At 39.3% G+C, this 26,787-nt stretch overlaps 1 protein-coding gene across 1 annotated transcript; it reads right to left on the bottom strand.

Annotated features, from left to right (window-relative positions):
• Positions 1-103: 103 nt before the first annotated feature.
• On the bottom strand, positions 104-26,339 carry ptgir (prostaglandin I2 receptor). The gene is made up of 3 exons (XM_086261640.1): positions 26,128-26,339; positions 24,899-25,933; positions 104-3,372 (listed from the first exon to the last, which is right to left on the bottom strand). The coding sequence occupies exons 2-3, from the start codon at positions 25,727-25,729 to the stop codon at positions 3,085-3,087; spliced, it is 1,119 nt and encodes a 372-aa protein (XP_086117766.1). The 5' UTR covers positions 25,730-25,933; positions 26,128-26,339; the 3' UTR covers positions 104-3,084.
• Between the last annotated feature and the right edge of the window lie 448 nt (positions 26,340-26,787).

Below are 26,787 nucleotides of genomic sequence, written 5' to 3' on the forward strand. Positions count from 1 at the left end.
TGTCATGTTCTTCAAACATCGGGTCTCATAGAAGACAAACAGTGCAAGTAAGGATGTTCACTTTTGCTTTGTTTTTACATGGACAAAAGAGTTTTTGACAAGATTGTAACTGTAATGAGATTTTATTTTATATGAATGAAATGTTAATGATAGAATGAATGATATTCTTTCATTCAATTCAACAGATTTACAGCTTGATGATTAAACACTACATCCTCAAAGCAAAATGTGTGGGTGGTAATGTGTCTAACATCGAGACATGCATGACTGAGCATAAGTGAAATCAAAACGTGAATGTGGATTGAAGACAAAAATGTTTTGAAGAAAAAAAAATCCCAATTTTTGTTGTACTCATACATTTGCAATTGCATAAACCAAACTTGCATAATCATTAAAACACACAGCTTTACAGCACAGGAATACAGTTACAGCTTTAAAGTTAAAAGTCTAATTCTCACAGTGCATTTTGCAGCAGCACGGAATTTTTAAAAGCAAAAAGCTCTTAAAATGACATTCACAATCATCATAGGTAGTTTAGAGATCCATGAAAAGGAGGAAGAAAAGGAGAATGCAATGTTCAAGCAATACAGTGACATTATGAACAGGACTCCCACAGGAATGAAACCCTCTCTGAAAAAGAAGTAACCCAACTCTCAGAGATGGTTTGGAATAGCAACAACTTATACTAATCCCTTTCGTTTCTCAACATAAAACATTATTATTAGACTTGCAAAAAAAGCAGGTTTACCTTTACATTACTGTTTTAATGCAAAAGTAAGTGGTAAAAGGAATAGGCCATTTTTACGACAATTTTTCCCTCCAACAGAGCACAATTATGAAAAGCTTCTACTGTACCAACATATATACATAAACATTTATGTATTACCTTTTCACATTCACTTAAACCTTATGGGTAAAGGTAGAGGATGTATTTTAGAAAACACACACATACAACCACAAACACATGAAACACAAAATAGTCAGTGTTATGAGTCAGGCGATCTTAACTCCTGAAGAAGTAAAAGCTTTACGTTTCTGAAATCCATTTTTTCAGTCACAGTGGTTTTGCTCTTGATACATATGTCTTGACAACGATGTGATTTTTTTTAAATGCAGAAAGGATATTTCAGGGGACTCTGATATAAACTGTAGAAGCATTTACACTTTCTTGGAGAAAAAGGACATTACACGTGTTTACAGATGTTATTGTTACTCCCATTCTGAGGGCTCCCCTCCGCAGGAAGTTGTTATGCTTGAGACAGACAGTCTATGTTTATCCCTCAGTCGAGATAAGGTGGTCTCTACTTTGTTGCCTACTGCTTCTTTATATGAAAGTAAATACAACGTGGGCGATGCCTGAGAAAGTCTCTGAAGCCACCAGCAGAGTCTGGTCAACACAATGCAGAGCAGAAAAATGTAGGCTTGACCCTTTGGGACCTTTCTGTAAAATTGAGAAAAATCTACTGACTTTTTGGTCTAGTGCCAACCTGTGTTTGAGATTTTTGGTCTTAAATAAAAATACACTATATAGACAAAAAAACCAAAATAGGCTTCATCTGTTAATCTTCAAATTCAGGTGCTTTCTATTCCATTGCCACAAGTTTACAAAATCAATCACCTAGCCATGAAGACTGCCTTTGAAAACACTTGTGAGAAAGCAGGTTGTCCTAAAGAGCTCACTGAATTCAAGTAAAGGTACTGTAATAGGACACCATCACTGCAGCAATTAAGTTTGTAGAACTCTTCCCTCTTGAGTGATCTTACTGCAAGTGGAAACATTAAATAACCGCAACAACTCAGTCATGAAGAAGCAGGCCACGTAAAGGTACCGAGCGAGGTCGGTAATTCTCTGTAACTCTCTGCTGACTCAGTAACTTCAGAGTTAACATCAGCATGAGAACAGTGCCCGGGGAGCTTCATGGTATGTGTTTCCATTCCTGAGCAGCTCCTTTAGGTGGCCCAGTACTTGTGTCCATATCAAGTGCTTTGGTTTTTGACCAAATTTGGGTTCTTCACTGGATACACTCATGCTCGTTCATAATAACCACTGACACATTAGTAATTAGCATTGCTAACACTGGATCTGCTACACATTAGCATATGTTGCACATACAACAAACATTGACATCATTAGCATTCAGCTTGGATCACCCCTATATGGAAAATAAATTTCCAGCCCCATTGTCTCCATTAGTAAATGTTTCCTAATATACAGAAAGTTCTATGAGACTTATATATCACACTGTGATTTAGTTCTATATTTATTCTTATGCATAATAAATTTTACTTGATTAAATTTTAATTCATATGTTTTTTAATTCATGTTTCATGACACACAAATACATTTTCAATACATAAGTTGTAGTATGAGACACACAAGTCTTTCAAGAAATACAAAATACAAACATTTCCTGTAAGTTAATTTAATTTCCATATGGGGATATCCATGGTGGCAGACTTGTTAAGGCTATTCTGGGTTATGGGCAGTGGACAGTTCAATAATAATTGTGTATATCTGTTACACACATATGTCATCCAAATAAACCGTGTAAGCAGGCACGTTGCGTGAGCTGAATCTCATGTCATCCATGCTTTAGACACAGATAATGCATTAACAGACTTACTGACTTACTGTGCCTTAAAGAAAGGGCCGACTGATGGAGATTCAAACAACAACAACTATACATTCATACATTTCCATACAGCTTTCCTCAACTGCATATATTCAGATTTTACAGTATGTCATCCTTGGGCCTGACATGACTGTAAGTGTTCCTTAGTCCCAAGTCACAGTGCTGTTTTAATGGCACAACTCCCCTTGCAATGTTGAAATAACTTCCGTCCATTAGTGGAAAGTTAACAGTTAGTGCAGTCATTTTTTCCAAAGTTAAGGGAGAAATTTCAACGGCAGCGCGTAGATTTAAATTGTGACAGTCTTGTCTTTATGCCTTCAAATACTAGGTGCAGGAATTTTGGATTCATACATTCATTTCATTTTAGAGTTTTCCTTAAATGTTTTTTTCCATATAGAAACGTCCTCCAGCCTCCAGGCCATCACCTTGCACTGCCATGGGTTTTTGTGGGTCATCGAGGTAAATTGGAATACATGTTGGTTGGTGGAACTGACGTGTCTGGTGGGTTGCGTTGTATGACATTGTCAAGGGGTAAAGACAGAGCGCAGTGTGCTGTCGTCTTTACGGCTCCTTTACTGAAGCGGAAGCTCAGCAGAGAGCAAAGGTGGCGAAACACGGACTTGCGGCAGATGATAAAGACCCAAGGATCAACGATGGGGTTGACCGCATAGAATCTGAAAGCTGTCAGGTTCTCTTTGTCACCGCAAAATGGATGGATCGCATTGATAAAGCCAGCAATCTGTAAAGAAAAGACAGAGAGAGCGTCAAGGTCAGATGCAATTCCTGTGATTTCCAGTTTACAAGTGTAAATGTTTCTGTACCGTCTCTTCTACAAGGCCAAGGTCAAGAGTTAGAGAGACAATTTTTGTAGAATTGTAAATTAAACAATCAAGATGTGTTTGAAGTGCAAAATTTCAACTTAATTCAAATAAAAATCTGTCTATTTTATATACAGCTCTGCATTCTCAGAAGTTCAAAATTAATGAGACAATCAAAGCAGTTTTATGGCCAGGTAAGACCTGTTCCCTTCAAAGTACTGAATATGTATGTCATAGCTGTTCACTGTTAGTGTAAGTGCGGGAGGTCATCATTAGGCTGACAAAAAATTTTACACTGATCTGCTCACCAACACCAAAAGACCTGAAAGACCACAGAAGACAACTGAAGTGCGTGATGACAGAATTATTTCCAAGGTTAAGAAAAACAACTTCATAGCATCTAACTGAGCCAAGAAATCTCTTGAGGAGGCAGATGTATCATTGTCAAACTTTATTATAAAGAGAGCCTTCATGAATGGAAATACAGAGTTTACAACAAGGTGCAAACCACTGGTTACACCAGCCGACACAGTTCTCTAAAATAATCTTTGAACGGATGAAACCAAGATGAGCTTGTACCAGAATGATGAAGACAAAGGTATGGAGAAGAAGACAAACAGTAATAAGTTATTAAACGGTAACAATGTATTTTTAAAAACATTAATACAAATTTTTGAGAGGAAACTTCTTGACAGCGGAAAGTTTTTGGCACACGATTAAAGATATTAAAGAATAAACGTTGTCTCAACTGGATGGAGACCATTCGAAGCTTCCTCCAGCAAATAGAGCAGAGTCGTCGGCACTTTGTTGCTAAAGCCAGATGAAAACTCAACTGCGTGTTCAGCATCAGTGTCAAAGGAGATGGCAGTTCATCTTGCTGTGCAAGGCTTTAACAAATGTCAGCATCATCACACTCTGTGTAAGCGCATCTTTAAGTTTCAAATGTACAAAGTGTTCCGAAAACAGACCCACATAAGGCAGCATGTTAAAACCACATCTTTTTCCTGTATTGACCTTTATGGTATGAAAGACTGGAGAAAAGCAGGCCAGACAACAGCAGCAGCTGGCTGCCTACAAAGCCAGGGCAGAGAGAGAAGCAGCAGCTGGCAAAGCATCTTTGTCACCTCACTCCCATTCTCTATCAACAATTCTCCATTTCCTCCACGAAATATCCAACAAACATTCTCCTAATTAATGGCTTCTGCTGATTGACTGCTTTTCTACATCGGTGTAAATGTTTCCATGTTGCTAGGGACTGGACTGAAAACTAATAAGCAAGAAACATGAGAGAGGCCTGAGGGAGAGTCCAGACCCAGTGCAGGGACCAGTCACAAGCATGACTGCATGCTTCGCACACTTATCAGCTGGCTAAAATCAACCAAACATGATATTTCACCTAAAGATGTCTGGGTATGCCGATGACAAACAATTAAAAAAAAAAGACAGAGAATAAGAGAAGAGGCACACCCAAAATAACAGCACTTATCATGTGATTTTACTGAAAGGGGTTGAGCTCAACGGTATAACAACATCAAAATCCTGGAAGAGAGCCGTCATCCTGCATGTGTCAGTAGCAGTTACAGTTGAGCGTGGAATGAAATACTCTCCAGATGTTTTTGACTTTTTAGGAAGTAATCATGCAATTTTAAGTCGTCTAAAATTTCTTGAATTGCACAACTGCTGCTGGCAGATTCTAGCGGATTTCACAGGCTTAATAAATGGCAGATAAGACACGGAGGGATTTTACGAAAACACATCTGAGCTAGTGTGTCCTCAACTTCCTTTCACACAACACGTTTCCTTTTTTGCAGGCGTAGACTGCAAAATTTCACAATTTACCTGCTGCCACCACTTTATTAGTAAGTTTCTCTCCTCCTTGTTACTACATTAGTAGCAACTGGTAGTAAAATAAAAAATAAAAAAATTCCAGCTTTAGTAAAAACCAGTAGCTTCCGAGATGGAGTTGGAACTCAATAAAATTATCAATGTCGACTGTGTGTAAATGAAATGCCAGCAAACTTGAAAAATAGTCACCCAAAGTATGTAAGCAGGAAGTCACTGCAGCATCAAGAGCGGTAATAAAACTTTGAAAAATTGGGGAGCGGTTATTTAATAAACTCATCTGGAAGTATTCAGAGAGTTTTGAATGTTTGTTTTGTTAGTTGAAAATTAATTTTTTTTAATTCATCACTGCGTGAAGCGGCTGTTAACTGCTTTGTGATTGCCAGCGTAGATCACGTACATTACTAGTCTTAAAATTGGCTTTTGTTGCCTAGGCATCAAAGGTTACACTGATATACACGCTGAAAAATGGAAGATTACTGAATTCAAACTGTTTATTTGAATTTAGTAAACTCAAGATTTATGTATCGTGTGTGCGTGTGGAAAAGGGCCCGAGTGTACAGATGTCAGCACAATTTGGTGGCAGATACATTTTAAAAGCTCTGGAGAATCATAGAGAAAGATGTTCGTAGGAACGATAAAGGAAATATAACAACACCCTTAACTATTTTGGCTTCTGACCTAGGAAAAGGTCTCATGCTGGCAATAATTTCTTATTTGATTTAATGTTTCAAACAAAAATGAATCTTGGCATTAAACACACTAACAAACACAATGACAAATGCTTCTTGTGCTCAATGCAAAGTTATGGTACCCTTAATTCATCACGCGGCGCTGCCAGAAACATTTCAAACAGACTCGTGTGCTCTGCTACCTTCCTCGCTATTGTTGTCTCATGCCACATTACCACCCTCGCTCATGCTTCTGCTCCCTACATGCCACCCTGCCTCTTATGGTGCTCTCGGCAGGCTTTAAGCCCCGCAGAGACAAACACAAATCACGAGCCGTCCACTCAAAGCACTACAGGCTGTGGGGCCAAAACTGATGACATGTCAGGCTCTCCTTAAACAGGAGCATATTAATGGATCTGTCTGTGCTTAAAGAGCAGGCCAGACATAGAGGGAAAGCATCATGGGGGATTATTTAGGAGAACAGAGAACCAGGGAGCTGCAGGGAAGGCGTGATGAAGACATATAATGTATTATATATGTACCGTATATAAATCTAGCCAACAAAGTGCCGTACATGTGCAGTTGCATTCACCTATCACCACCCACAGCCTTGCAAATTGTAATGACAAATACTGAATGAAACAGAACCTCGTCTCTTTTGTAGCCATGGAGATATTTACCTTTTAACCAAATACTCTTTTAAAGCAGGTAAAGAAATCGATGGATTTTAAACATTTCACAATTATATGCAGAAAGCTTTGGAGGGCACTGTTACCAGACAAGTACCAGACTATTATTATTATATTTCAGCTGATGGTTTCACATCCAGCCTATTTTACTTTGATATTTCAAGAGCCCTCGGACTTCTCAGTATGGTTTTACCTTGCCTGCATGCAGCTTTCTCAATCCTCAGTTCCTTCCCTCACCACCTCTCCTCAAGTCTTAATCCTACCCAGCAGAGATGCAAAGAGAGTGGAGCCAAGGCAACAGGCATATAACAAAATGAGGTATTTTTGCTTAGATGCTTAGACAATCTGAATGAATGAAGAGACTCCTTTATTTACAGACCCCCGCCCCACCAATGCCATGGTTTGTATGTTCCAGCCGTGTCACGCACGTTAGCAGAGGATGCAACACCTGTGCACCCTCGAATAAAACTCGTCCGACAAGCCTCCTCTCTCCTCTCTGCCAGATGCATTTTAGGAATTGAGACATCCTTCAGCATGGCATATTTAGATTGATTTCTGGGTCATGGTAGTGATGAAAGACAGAGGAGATGAGGAGGCACGTGGCATCATTTGCTCTGGTCTGACCGGAGATGCAGTTATCCTTTATTTAGGCCACCCGTATTTTGTTTTGGAGATTTTGCTTTTGTTTTATTTTGCTCAAATTGTTTTTTATGGATCTCGCTTCTTTGTTCTGACAGTCTTCATGTACCTGGATCCAGGCCATCTGTTGTAAATAAGGCATGTAAGACACACATAGGTTGCATGTAAGATGGTTGATGATGGCTGCTTCATTCAGGAAACAGACCACATAATGGATTTCTACACTCTACAACCCATTACTGCCTATCGTGTTGTCCTAGTGGACTCCCCTAACTCTGTCTTCCTGATCCTGTTTCACTGCAGATTATTCTGAAACTTTAGATCAGACAGTGCAGAGAAAACGGGGCTTTTAGAAATCATTTACAGATCGATTACAGTCTCTGAAGGAATTAAGATTTTTGGAAAATATGCGTAATTACTTACTTATTCCTAGAGTAAGAAGAGAAGCTCAATATCAATCTCATTGGTGCCTGTTAAACCTGCAATATTTGTTTTGTTTTTTTTTAGTTGGAGAAAATTAACTATTAATACAAAACTGACATCGTATGTGCAGCTTCTTACATGTTTGTATTCAATATTTGTGCTTCTTTAACTTCTACAGAAAACAGCTGCTTCTTTAGTTACCTAATGCACCCCAGTGTTTGCCCCCCGGCTGCTTGCTTTTCAGGAAATGGAAAGCGTGTTGTGTAGTGTGAGGTCGCTCAGAGTGTTTCCGTTAAAAAAACACAGCCTGTGTCAGTAACACTGATCATAGCTTGAGCTAGATCTGCACGAATCTAAAGCTATGACTCCCACAATTTACAATACACGAACTCATTTGATCTGTTCTTAATACAAAAGCACTGATTTTAACAGGTTTAAGTATGGAAGTAGCTTAATGTGTACTGATGTTTGCCACAAACATTATTGTTTAACAAATTTCTGCACTCACAGTTTTGTGTTATCATCATTTCAGAGGACGTCACACTTACAGTCATTTCATGGAATCTACTCACTATTTGCCGAATCCTAACATTTGATCTGAACCTGACCTTAAAAGTAAAAGCCTTTCACCGTAGCCATCCCCTTCAAGGGTAAGCTAGCAGTAACACAACACGTGCGACCTTATTGCCTCAGGTTGATTCATTCACTTACATTTTGCTCTGAAGTGATTCAGCGATAATCACACTGATGATATTCTGTTTCCTTCAGCTTCATAACTTGCTTACAGCTGTTAGCCTTTACAAGCAATAGTGAGTCATTTGCAGACTTTTTGGTTCACTTCATTTAAGTCTTTAAGAGAAATCTAACACACCCATCCTCCATGGAATAAATTTATAGGCTTGAGCTTGATTAACGCTCTCGTCTTGCTTTTTTGGAAACAAATGAATCATTTTGGGTTGTAGAGTTGGCAACAGCACGAGAGCACAATTTACCAAAGGTGCGTGAAACTTTGCTGTATTTCTGTTCTTTGGCCAAAAGGTTGCATTAGTGCAGCGACAAAGATTCCTCGGAGGGGGCTCTCTGCACCGGGGCTGTGATCGACCGTGGCTGCCCAATTTTACTCTTTAAGTGTGTGTGTGTGTGTGTGTGTGTGTGTGTGTATGTAGCCATATGGAAAAGAAATAGTAAAAACTTATATGATTTACTCATGAAAGTGGCCACTTTCTCATTACTTTCATACATTGTTTTAGTAAGTATCCAAAACATACAAGTTTCATTATATAATTTTTCAAGGGATCTTATATCTGTTTTCACTCTTATATGCTTTTCATACAAGTTTCACACAAGACAGATACAAACTTTATAAGATTTATATATATCTTTTCCATATGGGTATCCATGATCGTTTATGTTAATGAGAGTGTGGGGAGTGAGTTGGAGGGCGGGGTGGGATTGGCTGCTTTTAACCATGTAAAGCACTTTGTGCTACATCTTTGTATGAAAAGTGCTTTATAAATAAAGATTGATTGATTGATTGATTGATTGAAAGGTAATCGTACAAAGATTTATAACCATGTCATAGCATGGAGGCATCTGATTCATTCAGCACTTTAAATGAGGTGAATCATAAAAACTACTAACTACGCACAGATGAGCCATGACAGAAAAATGAACGGCCTTTTTATTGTGCAACTCCCTTTAGTGGTGTTTTTCCATGCCTAACATACAACACTGGGAGAAGGGCTTCTGGGTCCTGTGGGATGCACAGCAAGGACTCTGTGTTCCTTGAACTGTTCTTGGCCAGTTTGTTTAGTATAGCTTGCATGTACGCCCTGTCCTGGTAGGGAAAGGGGGGCACATGTGCATGTAAGGTGCCATTAACACAGGATACACTTGGTTTGGGTGGCACATGTTAAAATAACGTCCATATAAACGCCAGGACCGTACTATGTTTCGCTTCACCTTTCAGTGTTTTCTTTATTTATATTGTGGCTGAACTGTGTACATATTCGTGGCTTTATTTTTGAAAGTAATCTTTTACTTTTAGTGACATTTTTCCACATGCAGTAAATTGGTGGAAATGTGAGTTCACCCAAGTGTTTTTTCCCCTGTTTAGTTTTCCGAGTTGTCACTTCTCTTCAACTTCACACATCAACGAACCTTATCCCTGTTTTCTGCCCGTGTGTATTTATCAAAAGATTCATTCAAAACATGACAGCAGATTTATTTTCTCGTAACTCCGCTGGAAGGTCAGCGAAAGGTTCACCACAGCACATTAAAGTTCATTGATCCATTGATCATTGGAGATTATAGGATTTCCACTAACAGCTATGCAGGAGTGTTTTCTGTGTTATTTCTCCTGAACGCCTTAAACAGAGCAGCACGAGGCTTAGTGACATAAAGGCTGTCTGAGGATGCTTATCTCTGAGGATGATTATCTCCTGAGATCCTGAAGTTGTTTTGTTTTTGTAGTTGGTGAATTATTCAGTGTGGCACTATAATGCAAGGGTAGACAGGTTTTTTTGTTGCGTGTTTTCTGACATTTGAGGTTAAGGAGAACGTACAGAGAGGAAAAATGAGTGGGTGTTTCCTGCCGACACCGTCTGCAGGATATACATCTCTCGTGCATGTACAAAGGCTCAATGGTAACATTTGTTTTCCTTACTGACTTTTTCACAGAAAACACATCCCAGTCTTTGGAGATTATTATTAAGCTGTTCATTTCCATGAAAGACATTTCCAGAAGACAAAAAACTATATGCTGCAATAAGTGACGGTAGTATAGTCAGTCTATATTGATATAATCAGACATGCTTCATCAGGGGAATTACACTGTCTACACTTACGGTCCATTAGTGAGCTTCCTCTCTAAGATGTGCCCAACACTACAGTGAACTACTGCACCTGAAAACATTAAACCTTTTATGATCATCATCTATAAATGACTTCTGAGAATAACGGACTCTCTGAACACTCACACATCAATTCAACTGTCTGCAAAGACCACAGGGCAAAGTAATATTACATTTAACACGCATGCCTTGGTATCACAAAAAAATGATTCCTGTTTTAAATAGTACACAATGTCTTATACATTACATGCTTTCTAAGTTCGTGGAAAACTCATAAAAGTTTTAAGACAAACCTTTATAATCTCTTTAGAATTCAGGGCCAAATAAAGCTGTCACTCTGAACTCTCTCACAATTAAATCCTGTCTCGGGAGCAGGATGTGCCAAATGTGTAGGAGTTGTCGTTTGCTTAACAACTGACAAAAAGAGGCTGGTGTCAGAACTACACTTCTCAAACTCCCCAAAAGAGGAAGTGGAAGTAACCGTGAAACCATAAAACCCCACTTTTCAAACTGGACAGTGTAAAATATGAGGCACAGTGTTTTAGCTGGGCAAATTACAAAACCTTGAGAGTGTTACAACAGAAGAAGCTGTAGACCGACACTTCCTCTTCATTGGAGATAAAAATGCTCATTTTCTTAAAACTTCAAGAAACTTAAAGAAGTCCAGACGCTTTTCTTTCCTTAGACTACGGTGACCTGGATGACTGAGAACCTTCACAGACATGATGCTACTGTGCTTTCGTGTATTGTTGACAGGGTCATATATGCCCTTTGAAAACAGCAGGAGTGTATCTTTTGAAATAACTTCAAATCGAACAGAATTGCTCACAGTAAAGTGTAACTGTTGTTGACTGAGGCTGTGTTTAATGTCACTAGTGCAGCCAGATGAATTTAATCCTGGTTGCGACATTCTTTCACAGAGAGCCATCTGGACGTCATCCATGTAAATTAACCGCATATAACCGAGGACTATGAACTAAATCCCTTGTTGCTGTTAGCAGTGAAAAACATCCACTGGAACTAATTTGCTGTTGCTTTAAAACATCAGTCCCAAGGGCGTAGATTTGGCATGGTCGGAAGGTACGTGTCCCCACCAATAATTTGATCTATTCGAGTAAAGAAAAACAAACCCGATAGAAAGAAAAAACGATGTGTCAGCGTCTCATTCACCCAGCGGAGCAGAAAGAGTTCAATTACGTCCTCTACTGGAGTCCTACGTCATGTGACAAATATGGCCAATGTGATTGGCTGAGCCTTTCAGGGAGCTCTGTTTAGTTTTAGCAGTAGTGATGTGCGATACCACTGATTTCCTTTCCGATCCGATACCAAGTAATATTCAGGGTGGTATCGGCGATACTGATCCGATACCGATACTCTGTACAAAAACTTAATGTTTCATTGCATTTCATAATACAATATATAATTGTATTATGTAATTGTAATAATAACATAACCATATTGCTTCATAATGATTAGAGGACATCAGACAACTTGTTTTTATTGCTTAATAATGCAGAATAATCATATATAAAAAAAAAAAAACTGACGTTGTGCGCTATTTGAGCATGTTGCCTGCCTGCAGCACTCTGCGAGAGACGTCTTTCTCGCCCTAGCAGCACCTGTCCCCGTCCTCCTCTTCAGTTCGCCTCAACATAAGCTCATCATATTCTGTGATGTGATTTACTCCGAGGTGTTTGACGATGTCAGTGGTGTTGCCACAACACCCCTGTCTTGCCACATATACCACAAACCGCGTCTAGGCTGTTTGTGGAGGTAAAAAAAAAATCCACACATGACTCTGTTTGCGCTCAGCCATTGTTGTGAGTGTGCACGCCAGGGGCTGCGACACATTTATACAGCCGTATTTCGCATATGACTATGAAAGGCGTAAGAGGAAGTAGTTCCTTCAAATTTAGAAGATCCAAATGATATAGTTTCTTTCCACTGCATTCATTTTAATGGAAAAACTACAAATTTACCCCAGAGTACTAAAATATCGATATTATAATATGAGAATCGATTCTAGAACAAAAATTGCTGGTATCGGAAGAATCGATATTTCAGTATCGATCCGCACACCACTATTTAGCAGCGGCAAACCTGCGCTGCGAGGAGGAGAGGAAGACGCCAACAAAGAGGAAGAACCTGGATGTAAGAAGGTGTTTTTCAAAGAAACCTGTAAGTCACTTAAAGTCAAGTTCACTCATAAAATGTGTCCGTCACAATCACGTTACAGGCTATGCTAGGCTTTGGCCCACATCAGTCTAAAACTGTATGTACCCATTAATAACGTGTTTTGGAAACTAACTGCACAACATGCAGCACTATTAGTTCTCTCAGTCTCAGAGCAGCATTTCTAATTTTGATTGAAACTGTCAGAGAAAACAGCAGCCTCGAGCAGCCAGGATATTAGATTACAGAGGCTGTTAGAATTATATGTCTAACGTTAAAATGTTGGTGACACAATAATTTCATCCTAACGGCACTGACATATTCATAGGGTTAATTTTTGAGACAAAATATCATGAGGTAGTCATGATTTTACAAATATTCCACCTTGTAGTGCAGTTTGCACAAATTGTTTTAAAAATGCACTCACCCTACAAACATTACTGATGAGTCAAGATCTGCACAAAGTGACAGAAACACTGAAGCAGCTTCACATTTTATTCTTATTGTCATGTATGTCCTATTTGTCAGGTGACAGAAGAACCAACATAAAGCTCAGAGAGTAATGGTGACACAAGGTCACAGGTGAAGTTGGATGATGACTTGTTGGTTCATTGCTGTATTTGAAGCTGTTTTTATTTTTGTATGATACCTGATTTATATGGAATATGGCTGAAGTAAACTAAAGCCTAAAATACTTAGTCAGTGATTTGTTTAATAGTAATTTAACATTATATAATTCACATATAAAACTATGAATTGTGATTGTAAATGGTTTAAAAGCATGTATAATAGCATATGTAGGCAAGTGTGTTCCTCCTTTTATCAAGAAGCAGAGACAAAAAGGAAAAAAGAGTTCGGTCCCCACCAAGGCCAAAACCAAATCTACGCCCTTGATCAGTCCTATTTTTTTGTTTGATTTATTGATCTTCCATCCCTGTTATGGCATTATATTAACTCTGGTGATGTGATGATATGTGACATGGTCACGTAGTCAAAGGGTGACACAACCAGCTGGGGTGGAGGTAGCCGGTGAGCGCTCTATGTTTTAAGCACTTTGTAGCTGATAAAGCCACGATTCAGACGACCTTTCAAAAAACAGAATTATTTTATTGCTTGTCATCCCAAACTAACTTTCATATAGTTATGAATCTATACAGCAGTAAAATAAAAACAGGAGGTTATGATTAGCACACTGTTTCCACCCACAGCAGGTGACAGGTGATTTCCTCACTTTACTGCAATGCCAATAAAGTCTGTTCAGCTGACAACTGTTGCTTTTGTGTTGACTATATTTATTAGACGAACATCACATCAAGCGACTGTGTGTTTTTATCACTTTCGCACAAGGTAAAGTCGACCTTTTTTAACTGAGCTCATTTTGATCCAGCTCATCACCTTTATTGCACAACAGTGACAGGAGAGTGAAAGTAAAATATGCATTTTTTACATTTAAATTAGTTTGTTTCCAAAAACTTTAAACGTTCTGAAGACGCAACCATAAACGAAAGAATACATTACTTACATTAAGCCTGTCTTTTGAGCTACCATATTATAATTCTGTAAATCATAGACCTACTTTCTCGCCCTATATTTTGGATATTTTTTAGCACTACTAAATGAATGGATGCTGTCCACAACGAGGAGCGCGTGACATACAAAGAAGAATTCCAGGTCTTAACACGCACAGCAGGCCTTTATTTTGGGCTTTTCCAAACTGGTTCTAACAGCAAACCAAAGCCAAATAAATCCCTCACCGTCTTTAGTTGTTATATTTTTGGGATTAGCTTCATTATTATAGTAAAAACACTGCATTATAAACCTCATTAAAATAAAAGCGCAGCATATTAGCAACAATATTGCAACACTATTCTGGTTAAACACAGCCAAGAGAGTTACACCTGCATCGCTATGTGGTTTTCACCCCCTGTATGGTGCAGTTTTAAAGGTTATCAAAGCGGTTTGCATAATTCATTTATCCTGCTAATGCGAGCTCCAAATAACCACAAAGCACTTCCTTTATGAAGTCTGTAAGTGACTATTGCTAAGTGCTGTGTTTGAATGTTTATTTGGATCTTTGATTAAATTTATAACTGGCATCCTGATCAGAACAGCTGTGATTCAGCATGATTCCTTGTCATTGTCCATCTCTTAGTTTTTCCCACTGAGCTGCTGGGACCAAGAATCTACGTGCCAGGCTGTGTGCTGGGTGTGTGTCAGCTGGGGATCAGCAGCATAGCAGCATCAAAGGAAACCTCTCAAACAGAAGATAATAACAAGGATTGAAGTCTGGATTACGGCACTATCGAAGCACACAGAACAGACTCTAACGCAAAGCTAACTGTTACACAACTGCGAGACAGATTAACCAAATGAGACATAATGTACACAAAGAGTGAGAAGTGAAGCCAGCTAGTTGATTCCTTATGTTTTCAGTCTTTATTCCCAGATAACAGGCTCGCGCTCGCACACACACACACACACACACACACACACACACACACACACACACACACACACACACACACACACACACACACACACACACGTTATTCATTAACTATCGCTTAATAGCTGTTGAATAAAAGTTTTGAATGATTCTGTTTCGGTTTCTAGTTCTGTTCTGTGTAGAAGAAACATGACAGGAAGAAGAAAGTTAGATATTTTATATCACAGCTTTTTAAACTACATGCATTCATTTCAGTTTGAGTGTTACAGAAAAAAAAAAAACACAATTAAAAAAGTACCTCGCCATGTCACTTGTGCACAATTTTTATCAACAGCAACTTGTCTGTAATTTAAAAAAAAACAGTTCCTCTACTTAGGAAGTTAAGTCTCATTTCCATCAGTGAGGGTCACACATCTAAAACTATACAAATACACCCTATGTGGACTGGCTATTTGCCGACATGATGTGTTTTTAGGATTTTGCAGGACTCTCTGGGAGAAGATGAGAGCAGAGGAAACTTCCCATCATATTCTCAAGTTCGCTGCAGAAGTAAACATTAGCCAGGGTGCAGTGACCCCCAAAATTTCAAACCACCAACTCGTCACTACTGTCTGGTTGCAATTATGTTGTTTCGTTTGTTTAGTCCCTGTTGTCTACATACTCTGTCTTAGATGTGTTTGAAGGCAGAAGTTAATCCACGCACAGCTGAAATGCATTTTGGAAAGAATCATAAAGAGGATTCATTGATGTGTCCCCCCCACCCCTCATCCATCAGTTCCACCCACAAACATTTTTTTAATTTACTGATATCCTAGATCAATGACTTCATTGTAATTCTATAACTTTATGAGATGTGTGGAAAGTACAGATGCTGACGTATCCTGTCTCCGTGTTGAATAGTTAGAACAATGCTCTGATTTCATTAATAGAAGAAGAAACCTTCAGCCGCTCCTTTGTGATAAGGTACCACTACAGCAGGTTAACATGTTTGGGTTAGCAGAGCTCTGCACCAGTTTCTCCAGCTGGAAGCAAACCAGCAAGCTTCCACATGTTGCGCAAACATGTTAACCACTGCACTAATGAGCCAGCAGTTTCTGTAACAGGAAATTTGTATTACATTTTTCACTGTGACACTAGCAAAATTATTTTGCTTTCTCATGGAGATTTTCTTTTCTCTTTAAAAGACTTCAAAAGACTTCCTCATGACCCAAGCTGAGGGCACACCTGAGCACATAAAATACACACATTAATAGGATTTACTGAGATGAGAAAGGTCTTTACAAGAAATATCAGTAACCTGGTTAGTCATACATGATTCTTACTCAGCTGGACGATTAAATTAAAAGCAGGTTATGTGAGAGTCAGTCAGTTGTAGACTGTTGACCGAACTGTTAACAGTTTTTACAGTTCACAAAGTTTTTTTCTTCCTTCCTCTTTTGGGGCCCCTCCAGCAGGCAGCGTGGCCAACTCAGGGATCACCCGAAGCAGTCATTTAGTTGGCCACGCTAAAAACCAGCCTTGCTATGATAATGGTTTTTAACTGCAGCAAGGGTTTCACCACATTATTGAACTCGAGTGTCAACTGCTTCCCTTTTCAAGTGTCCTTCAGCACATCAACAGATGCTCTGCCTATTCTGCCATTGTTATCGTCTGTTTGATATGAGGGTGTTGTATTTCACTGCTGTGCCATTGTGCCAGGTCGCTTATCTCCTAATGCTGCAAACAAGGCGGAGTATAAAACAAGAATCCTATTGTTCTCTGGAGCTGCTAACATAAGGAGACTAGACTTAGCTGTGTTTACTTAAGCTAATTATCAATTGTAAAACACAGATAAGTGGTTGTGTTTTGATAAGTGGATATGAAAATGGATTTGAATTAACTCTGGATGCCAGGGCGGAGATTTGTGTCTCCACCTGCATATAAAACCAGGGGTTTTTGCTTGTTAGGTGAACGTGTAAACCACTACACTGTGGAGCCATTATGAAAAAGTCACACCTCTGTTTTTCAAATCAAAAATACATTTTTAATTACACAATGTATGCCTGGGGGAAATGTGATTACTGTATGTACCAACATATCATTTTATATCATTTGTTCTATATAAACTTTTTCCTCGTCTTGTGACTTTCCTCACAATCTGAAGCGACTACACAAGCCCTAAGGTTGAGAAACTCTAAACTTGGGTGTGGAGCACATTTCACACAACAGCGTGTGAACAATGACACTGTTGACAGAAAGGCAAATAACTGTGCACACACGTGGCAAAAAAAAAAAAAAAGCTACCCAACTACCAAGAGCTCTCAAAGTGAATGTATATGCAGCAAATGGCTAACTGAAAAAAGGGGTGCTGGTACTTTCTCTTGTATGCACACAGGCACACCAAAGCATGACACCTTGCATCTGTTTGGACCAAATGCCTATGTTCCCGATAGGGATTGGCAAGTGAAAAAGAACTGAATCCTTCCTAGAGTTGCTGATCTTTTGCTTTAATTGTCAAGGCCTCAGCCACATAGGTTTAGTGACCATGCACAGTAAGATCAGTAGGAAGAAAATTTATCAACAAATGTATATGCAATACTAACAGCCTAAACACATATAGAATCATACAGTGGATCACTGGTTCCTCTACAAGACATTTTACTGTATCTACCATAAATAATAGCAAATAATTCTTGCTGGGTAATCCAGCTGTGAGTGCAACTGGTTGCCTGCCTCTCTGTATTGGCCTTGGTTAGACTGACCTGTCCAGGGTGTACTCCCACTTCTCGCCCTGTGGTAGGTGGGATAGACTCCAGCTGTATTACCATCAATTATCTTTAAAAAAATTCTGCAGAATTAAGGGGCCTGTAACCTCAAGCATTAGCCAGAGTGCAGCGGTAGTGTGAAACTGTTACATTTCATAATGTCTTGTCCTTCCAGTTTTACCACTGAAGTATTCAATATGTAACTGCAGAGAAATGTGTGGTAGACAATCTGGCTGGAAGTAGAGAGATCATTCAAAGGACAGAGAAAAAAAAGTGCCATATACAGGAAATAAATGACGCGCAAAAGCGCAACAATCACTGTTTTGACGTTTAGATTTGAGACAAAAAATGACTTGTATAGAAGAGTCTCTCATAGCCACAAATCCACAGTGAATTATCAGCCAGACTCAAGACAGCTGTTTTCAGCACAAAAGAAGATCCTCTGAGAGTCACCTAGCCTGCACCAAACAGCAGACCAAAAATGTCAGAAACTAGATGGTAAACAGAACATATAGCAGCTAAAGGAACAGATTTATTTTTACTTCAGGAGTTGGTCACGGGGATACAACTGAGGAACGCATTCAGAAACACAACATTAAATAAGTGCTTAGGCTGCTTCACACTTGTTGGATGTGCAAATAAGCAGCTATAGTTATGGCTCACATTCTCAGAGTTGAAAGTCACAAAAAAGACTGTTAAAAAAGTATCTACTAAAGGTATTCATTAACAGTGCCAAAGCATTTCGAGCTCAATCAAGCATGCAGAGTACAGTACAAGGTTCAGTTAAGCACATAATCATCATCAGTCACAAACAATTTTTCATTCGGGGAACCAAAAACACATGAACAGATGATGACTGCTGCAGCTGCCCCCATCTGCTCCACATCTGTCTTTAGCCTCTTCCATTCATTCTATTCCTCAGCCATTAAAGACCTCTTCCACAGCTGCTCACCTCCTATTGTACTGGAGCCCAAAGCCATGTTCTCCAGCTCCCACACTTAACTGGCACATCAAAAGGTTTCTTCAGGAGATTCGTTGGCATCATATGTTGTCCGATTTCAGAATGAGTTCAAAGGTAAGGCAAACAGGATAAAACTACAGGTAGTACAAAGAAAAGCAAGATCAACAAGCCTGCAGCCATCTGACTACTGAAATACAAATAAATGCGTGCACATGCATGCGCATTTGTAATGTGCACAAAATAAATGCTTATTTTATAGCAATTATTGTTTTTATTGAGTTACTTTTGAGTATGTTATGTATGTTAAAAATAAAACTGTTTGTGTAGAAATAGAAACAAACATTGATTAAATTGTTTTACATATTTTTTGTGAACGAATTACTTGATTGATCAGGCAATATGTGCTTAATTTTTAAGTTTTTATTTTATTTTATTGGTGCCCTTTTTTTCTTGTGGGTGGTTAAACTTTAACAATGTTTCCATTCTGTAATCAGAAAAAGCCTTAAGTGTACAACATAGAGCGTGTTTACCAGCAGCAAAAAGAAGATGCCCCAGTGCCCACTTTTACAAAAGCAATCCAAAGTAATTAATTACACATTTTACTCTGATGAAGCAATTACAATTACTTGACTCAATATAGTTTCAACAAGACAACTAATAATCTCTCAAGGAAACTCCCCAACACTGTATAGATGTTTGCATGTGTGTATCTGCTTATAGGCACAAAGGAAAGGAATCCTCTTTGTTCTTTTCACAAAGTCAGCTGCTGATTGCAAAGCATCATCTTTCCTTTTAGAGACAACACTAAACCTCACAACAGGGTTAAAATACCACAGAAACAAAAAAGGTTCTTATTTTCAACTCTGTCATAGCATAAGTACTTTTACACATGTAAGTACGACGCCCATGCTGCGTGGACTGTGCTTCTAACAACAACCTAAACACATGCAAAGGTAATGGTATCCTATGCTAATGTCACACAGAGTGCTTTCCATTCTAGTTTATGCTTCCTCCTGTCCTCGCTCCTACGTGGTGTGGAAACAGTTTTCCCATAGAGAAGATGGGGAGCGAGAAGGGTCGTGCAGGAGGTTTTAACAAGAAAACACAAGTGCATTGCTTATAGAGGTGGCACAGTGGTTAGCCCGGTTGCCTCACAGCAAGAACGACCTGAGTTCAAGTCTGCCATCTATTTTTTCTATGTGGGGTTTGCATGTTCACCTGGTGTTTGTGTGAGATCTTTCTGGATGCTTAGCTCTTGTTCTTTCTCCAGCTAGTCGCTCAAGTTGGTAGTTTAGTAGAATTAAAGAATTCAACTGAGATTCCCAACTTTTGGTTTAATTTTAGACAACCTCTGGAAGGCATTTTAACTTCAATCTTCTGGATCTGTCTGGATTTGGGAAATTCCCCTCTTCATCCACACTAATTTTCTCAATCTGGATCCAGTTGGATGCAAATAGGAGTGGCCCTGAAAAAAACACCAAAAGCCTGTTATTCTGCATATTTTCAATGGCATTCAGGCTTTGGCTATGACTGGGCATGTTAATACATGTAAGAACTCCAGGCGGTTTGGAAACTATTGTTATAATATTTAGTTGTACGCTTGTTTAAGTCCTGCAGGGGAACAACGAACATGCATCTAAATGTTCTTGAACTAAAAGCAGAATATCCTGTGAAATTTGTCTTCATAACATTTTGTTAACTAATACCTCAATCTTTCTTAAATCTATGACCTGACAAATAGTTTACCAATGAAATTTTTGTGTCTTTTAACAGAAGAACTGTGTGCTGCATACTGTTCCACATAGCATTTTGAAAACTTCACTCTGTGTGATTTCTCTTGTCCAGGCCTGTCAAACAATCCAGATTTATGAAGCGCTGTGATGATTCTTGGAGGAATGATGCCCTGTAAATGTGTTAAAGCTGCCTGCTGTTCATCATCTTCCCAGCAATCAGCCCTCTTGCCCAGTTAGCTCACAGCTATTGGAAGCAAGTTGATATTTCCATTTTTCTTTTTTTCAAATCACAGAACAAACTGTGCTCCTGTCAGATTTGTATATCACTAGCCCCAGCAGAGTGAAAGAGAGACAGGGTTCAACAGGAGTTATATGAAGTCCAAAGACTTAACATTAAAGTAATTGAGGCGCTTAAATCAACGGTAACATGACGTATCTACTGTGAGAAGAATCAAAAAGAAAAAGGTTCATTTTTTAAACAAAATAAAAATGGAAATTTTATTTTTATTTGCTATTTCACTGCTACTGCCACTAAGCAGTGTTTAATCTTTGGTCTACATTTGACAAATGTGCAAAGGAGATGCCAAACTTTATACTGCGGCTGTGGGCGACTAGTCGACTAGATGTTTAAACGTTGCTTGTCTTGATGGTCCGTACTAGAGATAATATTTGGGTAAAAGTATTATTCTCTGTGAATGGAAGATGTACACAAGCACGGGGGAAAGTAAACAGACGATAGCAGCGCTGTTTTGCAGTACTCAGATATTAAAAAATGAGCAGCTTATACGTCGGCTTTGTCAGAATAAACTGGAATCTAACCACGCAGCCAAAGCAATGTGTAACCGCATAATGATGCTAGCAGAAACCGAGGTTCTTGCTGCTAGCACTGTTAAAGCTCGCCAAACACTGTAATTTAATCATTGTGTGTGCTAATCTGATACACGACGCACATTTCAGCTACATTTAAAACATGTTTGGTTATCAAGAAACTTGACTCATATTTCATGGAGCTCATTGAACAATGGTTAACTTTGTCCATTGAAAGTGTGCTCATTGTAAATGTTTTCTGATGCTTTTCCTTCTTTTAGACTAGCAAATTATTTTGGATCCCTACGTCATATATCAGAACGCTGATGGTTTGAAAACGATTAAAACAAATAACTTTATTATTTAAATAACTGAAAAGAAGGAAACAACATTCACAGGGTGACATTTACTGTCATTCAATTTCCAACTTCCCAGCCTCTAGCCTTCCACCTTACTTAGACGGCCGTATGGTGGGTAAAACTACTCAGAAGATCAATGACTGAAGAATTAGTATGACCTCATTCGAGCTGTTATTTATTTTTTTTAGATACAAATAATATTTTCAAAAGCGGCTAGCTGGAATTTATCATGGATTTTTTTTGCACTCCCTAACCACACACACAGGAATCAATACAGATCTGATGATTGAGATGGACATATGGCATCTGCCCTAATGGAAACCTTTTATGAATAAGTTAAAACATTAGTGATTAAATCGAGCCCATGCTGCTGCTGATACAGTTGCTCACTTAAAAAAAACCCTAAAAAACAGGAAAAACCAAAAGCCTGCCATTTGTTTTTCATTATTCACAAATGGGATAATTGGGAAAATTTCTAGCGAAAACAACTTTATTGAGCCAGGTATTGACCAGATGGGTCGCTTCAGGAGTTCCCATAGTGACACTATGAAGGGCATCGATTTGTAGACTGGAGGAAACAGCTTTTAAAATAGAGATTACAATAGGTTAAATACTCACATGATTCTTCTTGAGCTGTCAATTAATGCTTATAAACTTCAATGGCAGTATGCAACAGTCATTTTACTGTTAATTCAGCAGTATCAACTTGCATAATCCTGAGAGAACGCTTTAAAACCTTTCCAGCAGCAGGAGATGATTTTTGTTTTTCATAGCTGTATTTTTAAACATTTTACAACCAACAGAGAGCATACTGGCAATAAATTTGACAATAAATCTGTAACAATGTGTCAGTGTCTGCCTGAGATTAGCTCTAATTGGATAACTGAACCTAATAGTTTCCAGCTGTCTGCATCAATTGCACGGTATTAAAAGTGTGAGTGGGAGGTAATAGATAACATTAAGATCAGGGTCATAGTTTGACAAACTTGCTAAATAATGCTTATGCGAGCCAGGCAACAGTAAACTAGACATACATTGCCTTTCCTTCTTTGTCTCATAGATCGTGTTTTACCACCTCTCTGTCTGCAACACTAATAGTTAATCTTGCCGTACTCAGAACCAGACCTCAGAAAAATGCAGAGAAAACACCGCTTCATTTATTAGTGTCCAAAAGCCATTCAGCGGATGCAAGATTGTGAAATGTGATCTGTAAATACAAAGTCCACACACATTATTTATACCTGTGAGCCAAAGACCATTGAAAATAATGAATGTGTCGTGATACGATAAATATTGATATTCCCTGCCAAACTTAAATTTAAAAATGTAAGTGTTCATTTTCCAGTGCCTGCTTTTCATCTCACCTACATCAACCCAAGTGGAGTGCAGAGCCACAGAAGAAAACCTAATTCTTTAAAGTATATTCAGTTCCTCAAAAGTGATCTGAGACAACAAACACTAACCGGAAACACATGCTCAATGTTTTTATTTCTTCTTTTTTCTTTTTGCACATTGTTGTTGTAGAAGTGCAAGAATTAATGACCAAATGAAGACCGTATACCTCTTAAGTGAAGCAGAGAAATTGAGAATAAAAATTACACTTGAACTCTACATTGTTTTCATTGCAATGAACAGATTCAGACTTCTCTGCCCACATCTGCTGTGCCTCAGGCAAACCGACCATTATTAATCATGAGCCTACATCTGTCTGGAAGCTCTGACACGACAATCAAAACCACAATGTGAACAACCATACATGCACACACGTCTGCTGAGACGCTGCTGCAACATTGTCTTTCATCATATACACAACGGATATCAAGCTCATAATTTAAGCACGTTGATAGCAAAACTTAACGTTAGGCTAAATTTGACTTTTTCGAAAACAAAGCTCAATTACAGAAATACATAGGAAAGCTCAAAAGTAAAACAATTTTCTATTTTTAACTTTGAAACTGAAACACAAACTGTCTGCATGACTTCTTAAAAGGAGGACCGTGTGCTTGCAAGCGGTGAAGTTGGAGTTTCCTGGAATCTTACTCAGAGTGTGAACGAGTATGTATCGTCATCCCTGTCACTCTTAACCATAACTCAGGGCAAGTACAATCACATGGACCCTAGGTTAGTCAAAGCTTTAGGGCAAATGTTACCACAAATCACCACGAAGCAGATGGTGAGTAGACGGTGAATAGCACAAGCGTGACAAAATGCATTTTCAGCTTCCTGTAAACTAATTTATCATGAAACCGTCTGTTTAAGAATTTAAAAAAGGCTAATATACATATGACAGCACATGAATGCCTTTATAACACGATTCACACATCCTCTGTGAAAGGCAGGGCCGGACCAGTCTGCCAGGGTTGTCAGGTTGTAGGCACACTCCTCTTAAACAGAGGCAGATACCGAGCTGTGAAGAAAAATGCATAACACAAACACACAAGCAGCGACAGTGTGCTTTGTGTGGCAAAGGCTGCCATTAGGGACACACCTTTCATTAGCAAAGCACAACCGTTAAGGAGACTTCAACAGGGCAGACAAACACATACCACAACTTACAAAAACATCAACCGTCGCCATGCCACCAAAAGCTTGCTATGTCCATAATAATTACAGAAGGGGGGAAAGGAATTCACTTTATTAGATGCACACAAAGTTAGGAAACCCTGAGGCTAAAATGACCTTACTCCTGTAAACTTTGCCTGCCACCAAACAGCACCTACTGAGCACCTACCACCTACCAACACTGAGGTGCCAAAATCTCCAGTTCCTTAAATTGGCACTTGAGGATCAAAAAGTGAGTCCAACCTCAGACTACAATGCAGAATGCCTGGACTTTTGCAGACATAAGCATTTTTGCAGCCTGACACACTTCACCCTCTTGGCTGAATGTTTTCACTTCCTGCACCAAAAAAGGAACAAAGCAAAGACCACAACGCTAAAATTGAGCCTCTTTTCATTTCACTGGGGAGCTGTGGTCATGTTTCAGCAAACTGCATAAAAGCAATCAGTGTGTCACCTCTCCTTCAAATGTGACTGTGTAGTAAAACTAAAAGGAAAAACAACATAATATCAGTAGCTTGCACAGAGGGAAGGTCAAATATAGACTCACAGTGAGAGGCAGTGAGCAGACCACAAAGATGACAGTGATGAGCGCCAGCAGCACCAGGTGATCCATCTCCTCTTCTCCCTGGCCAAACCAGGCCAGGCTCAGCCTCCTCTTTCTGCCCGTTGACCCGACCGAGCCACGGCGCAGTTTATGGCTCTTGTGCATCTTGCAAAGGGTGATAATCACGGAACCGTTGCACACGAACACTGCAAAGATCAGCAGTGCCGTGAGGGAGGAGTAGGACAGAGAGAAAGCCAAAACCAAGTTGGCCTGTTCATCCTCAGTCGCATCCATGTCAATGAAGCACCATGTCCCAGGGCAGTACTGCCTGAATTTACCATAACTAACGAACGGCAGTAGGCAGAAGGCCACAGAAAATAGGTAGATAAAGAGAAGGGTAAATTTAGCAAAGTTGCGGCGGATGTGTACAGAGTAGAAGTAAGGGTGGCTGATGGCCAGGCAGCGTTCCACAGCCATGGCGCACAGGATGAGCGTGGGTGCAAGGCCGAAGAAACTCATGGCAAAGCCGAAGAGGTTACACAGTCCTTTACCGCCCAGGTCTGTAAGGGACATATTACGGGCATAACAGATGAATACAGGTGGGCTTAGAAGGGAGGTGCCCAGAAGATCTGTGAGAGCCAGGCCGGTTACCAAGATGCAGAACACAGAGGACCTGGAGCGATGCTCCTTCTGATGCACTCCCAGGATAAACAGAGCCAGGAGGTTTCCGACAACACCAAGCAGAAACATGATGATACTTGTGGCCGGTTTGCCATCACGGCCCACAATGCAGGTATGGTTACATGGTTCATTTGAAACAATGCTATTGTTCATCTTGTTGAGAAGAAAATAATAACCCCCTCAGTGTGGAATTAATAAGGAATTCCCAGACATCAATAGAAAATCTTGTCCTCTTGACAGCAACATTTGGCAAGACGTAAGACAGAGGAGACGTGTGGTGAGACTCATAATCCTGTTTTGAATCAAAATATCAGAAGCCTCCTCTGGTTGTTTCTTGTAGACAGTTTTCAAATCTTTCTGTGGACCAAAAACAAACAAAGAAAACAACGAATACATATCTTTAGTTCTCATAAACATAAAGCTATAATCTATGGGAAACCCTAACCACGTTTTCACAAAATACAAAACAGCCACACTTTTCTGATTCTTCTTACGTCATCACATTGAAACGCTTAAAATATATCAAATTTTACTAAGAAATACTGACTCACCTTTTACTGGATCTGACAGAAAGCCCCCAACACATAAAAAGTACTTGAAAGTTATTTCTTCCCCTTTCGGTAAATCATTAAAGGTAGCACGAGTCTGCTCTGGTGTGCTGGGTTTAAATGTACCGCTGCTGGAAGTGTCGGAAAAACAGAATGAATCCACGGACGGAGAGGAGGACTGCTGGCGCGGCGCTTCTCCTTCAAACTTTATCTCTCTGTTGTCGTTGTGCCTCCTAACCGGTTTCGGATCGATGCAGTCTAGACTATAGTCCCTCCCACTGCACTTGTGACTCAGATGACATCTTGAGCAACAGGACACTTTAGAGCCGATGCAAAACCGTATTTAAATCCAATAGAATTTCGGTGCTTTCTAGTGACTATTAACCCTTCCCGTTCTAAGATGGTGTAGATTTCAAGATAGTGTGCATTTGCACCGAAATATTTAGTGATTGATATATCATAAATCACTAATAAAGATGGGGGTACAACTTAACTTATCCATTGTGAACCATTTAAATAATACCTGGAGTCTAGGCTGCAGTGAGCTAAAGTAAACTTAACTGTGGTTGGTCTATATATAAGAAATAGGAACAAGATACTGACAGCATATGTATTTGTGGACCACGCTCCCACACACACACACACACACACACACACACACAC

This window comes from Aulonocara sp. 'chitande type north' Nkhata Bay, linkage group LG14, assembly GCF_057382095.1.
Source record: "Aulonocara sp. 'chitande type north' Nkhata Bay isolate Kocher_YH1m ecotype deep benthic linkage group LG14, A_spYH_male_GT1.1, whole genome shotgun sequence".
In the NCBI taxonomy this organism is placed as follows: Eukaryota; Metazoa; Chordata; class Actinopteri; order Cichliformes; family Cichlidae; genus Aulonocara; species Aulonocara sp. 'chitande type north' Nkhata Bay.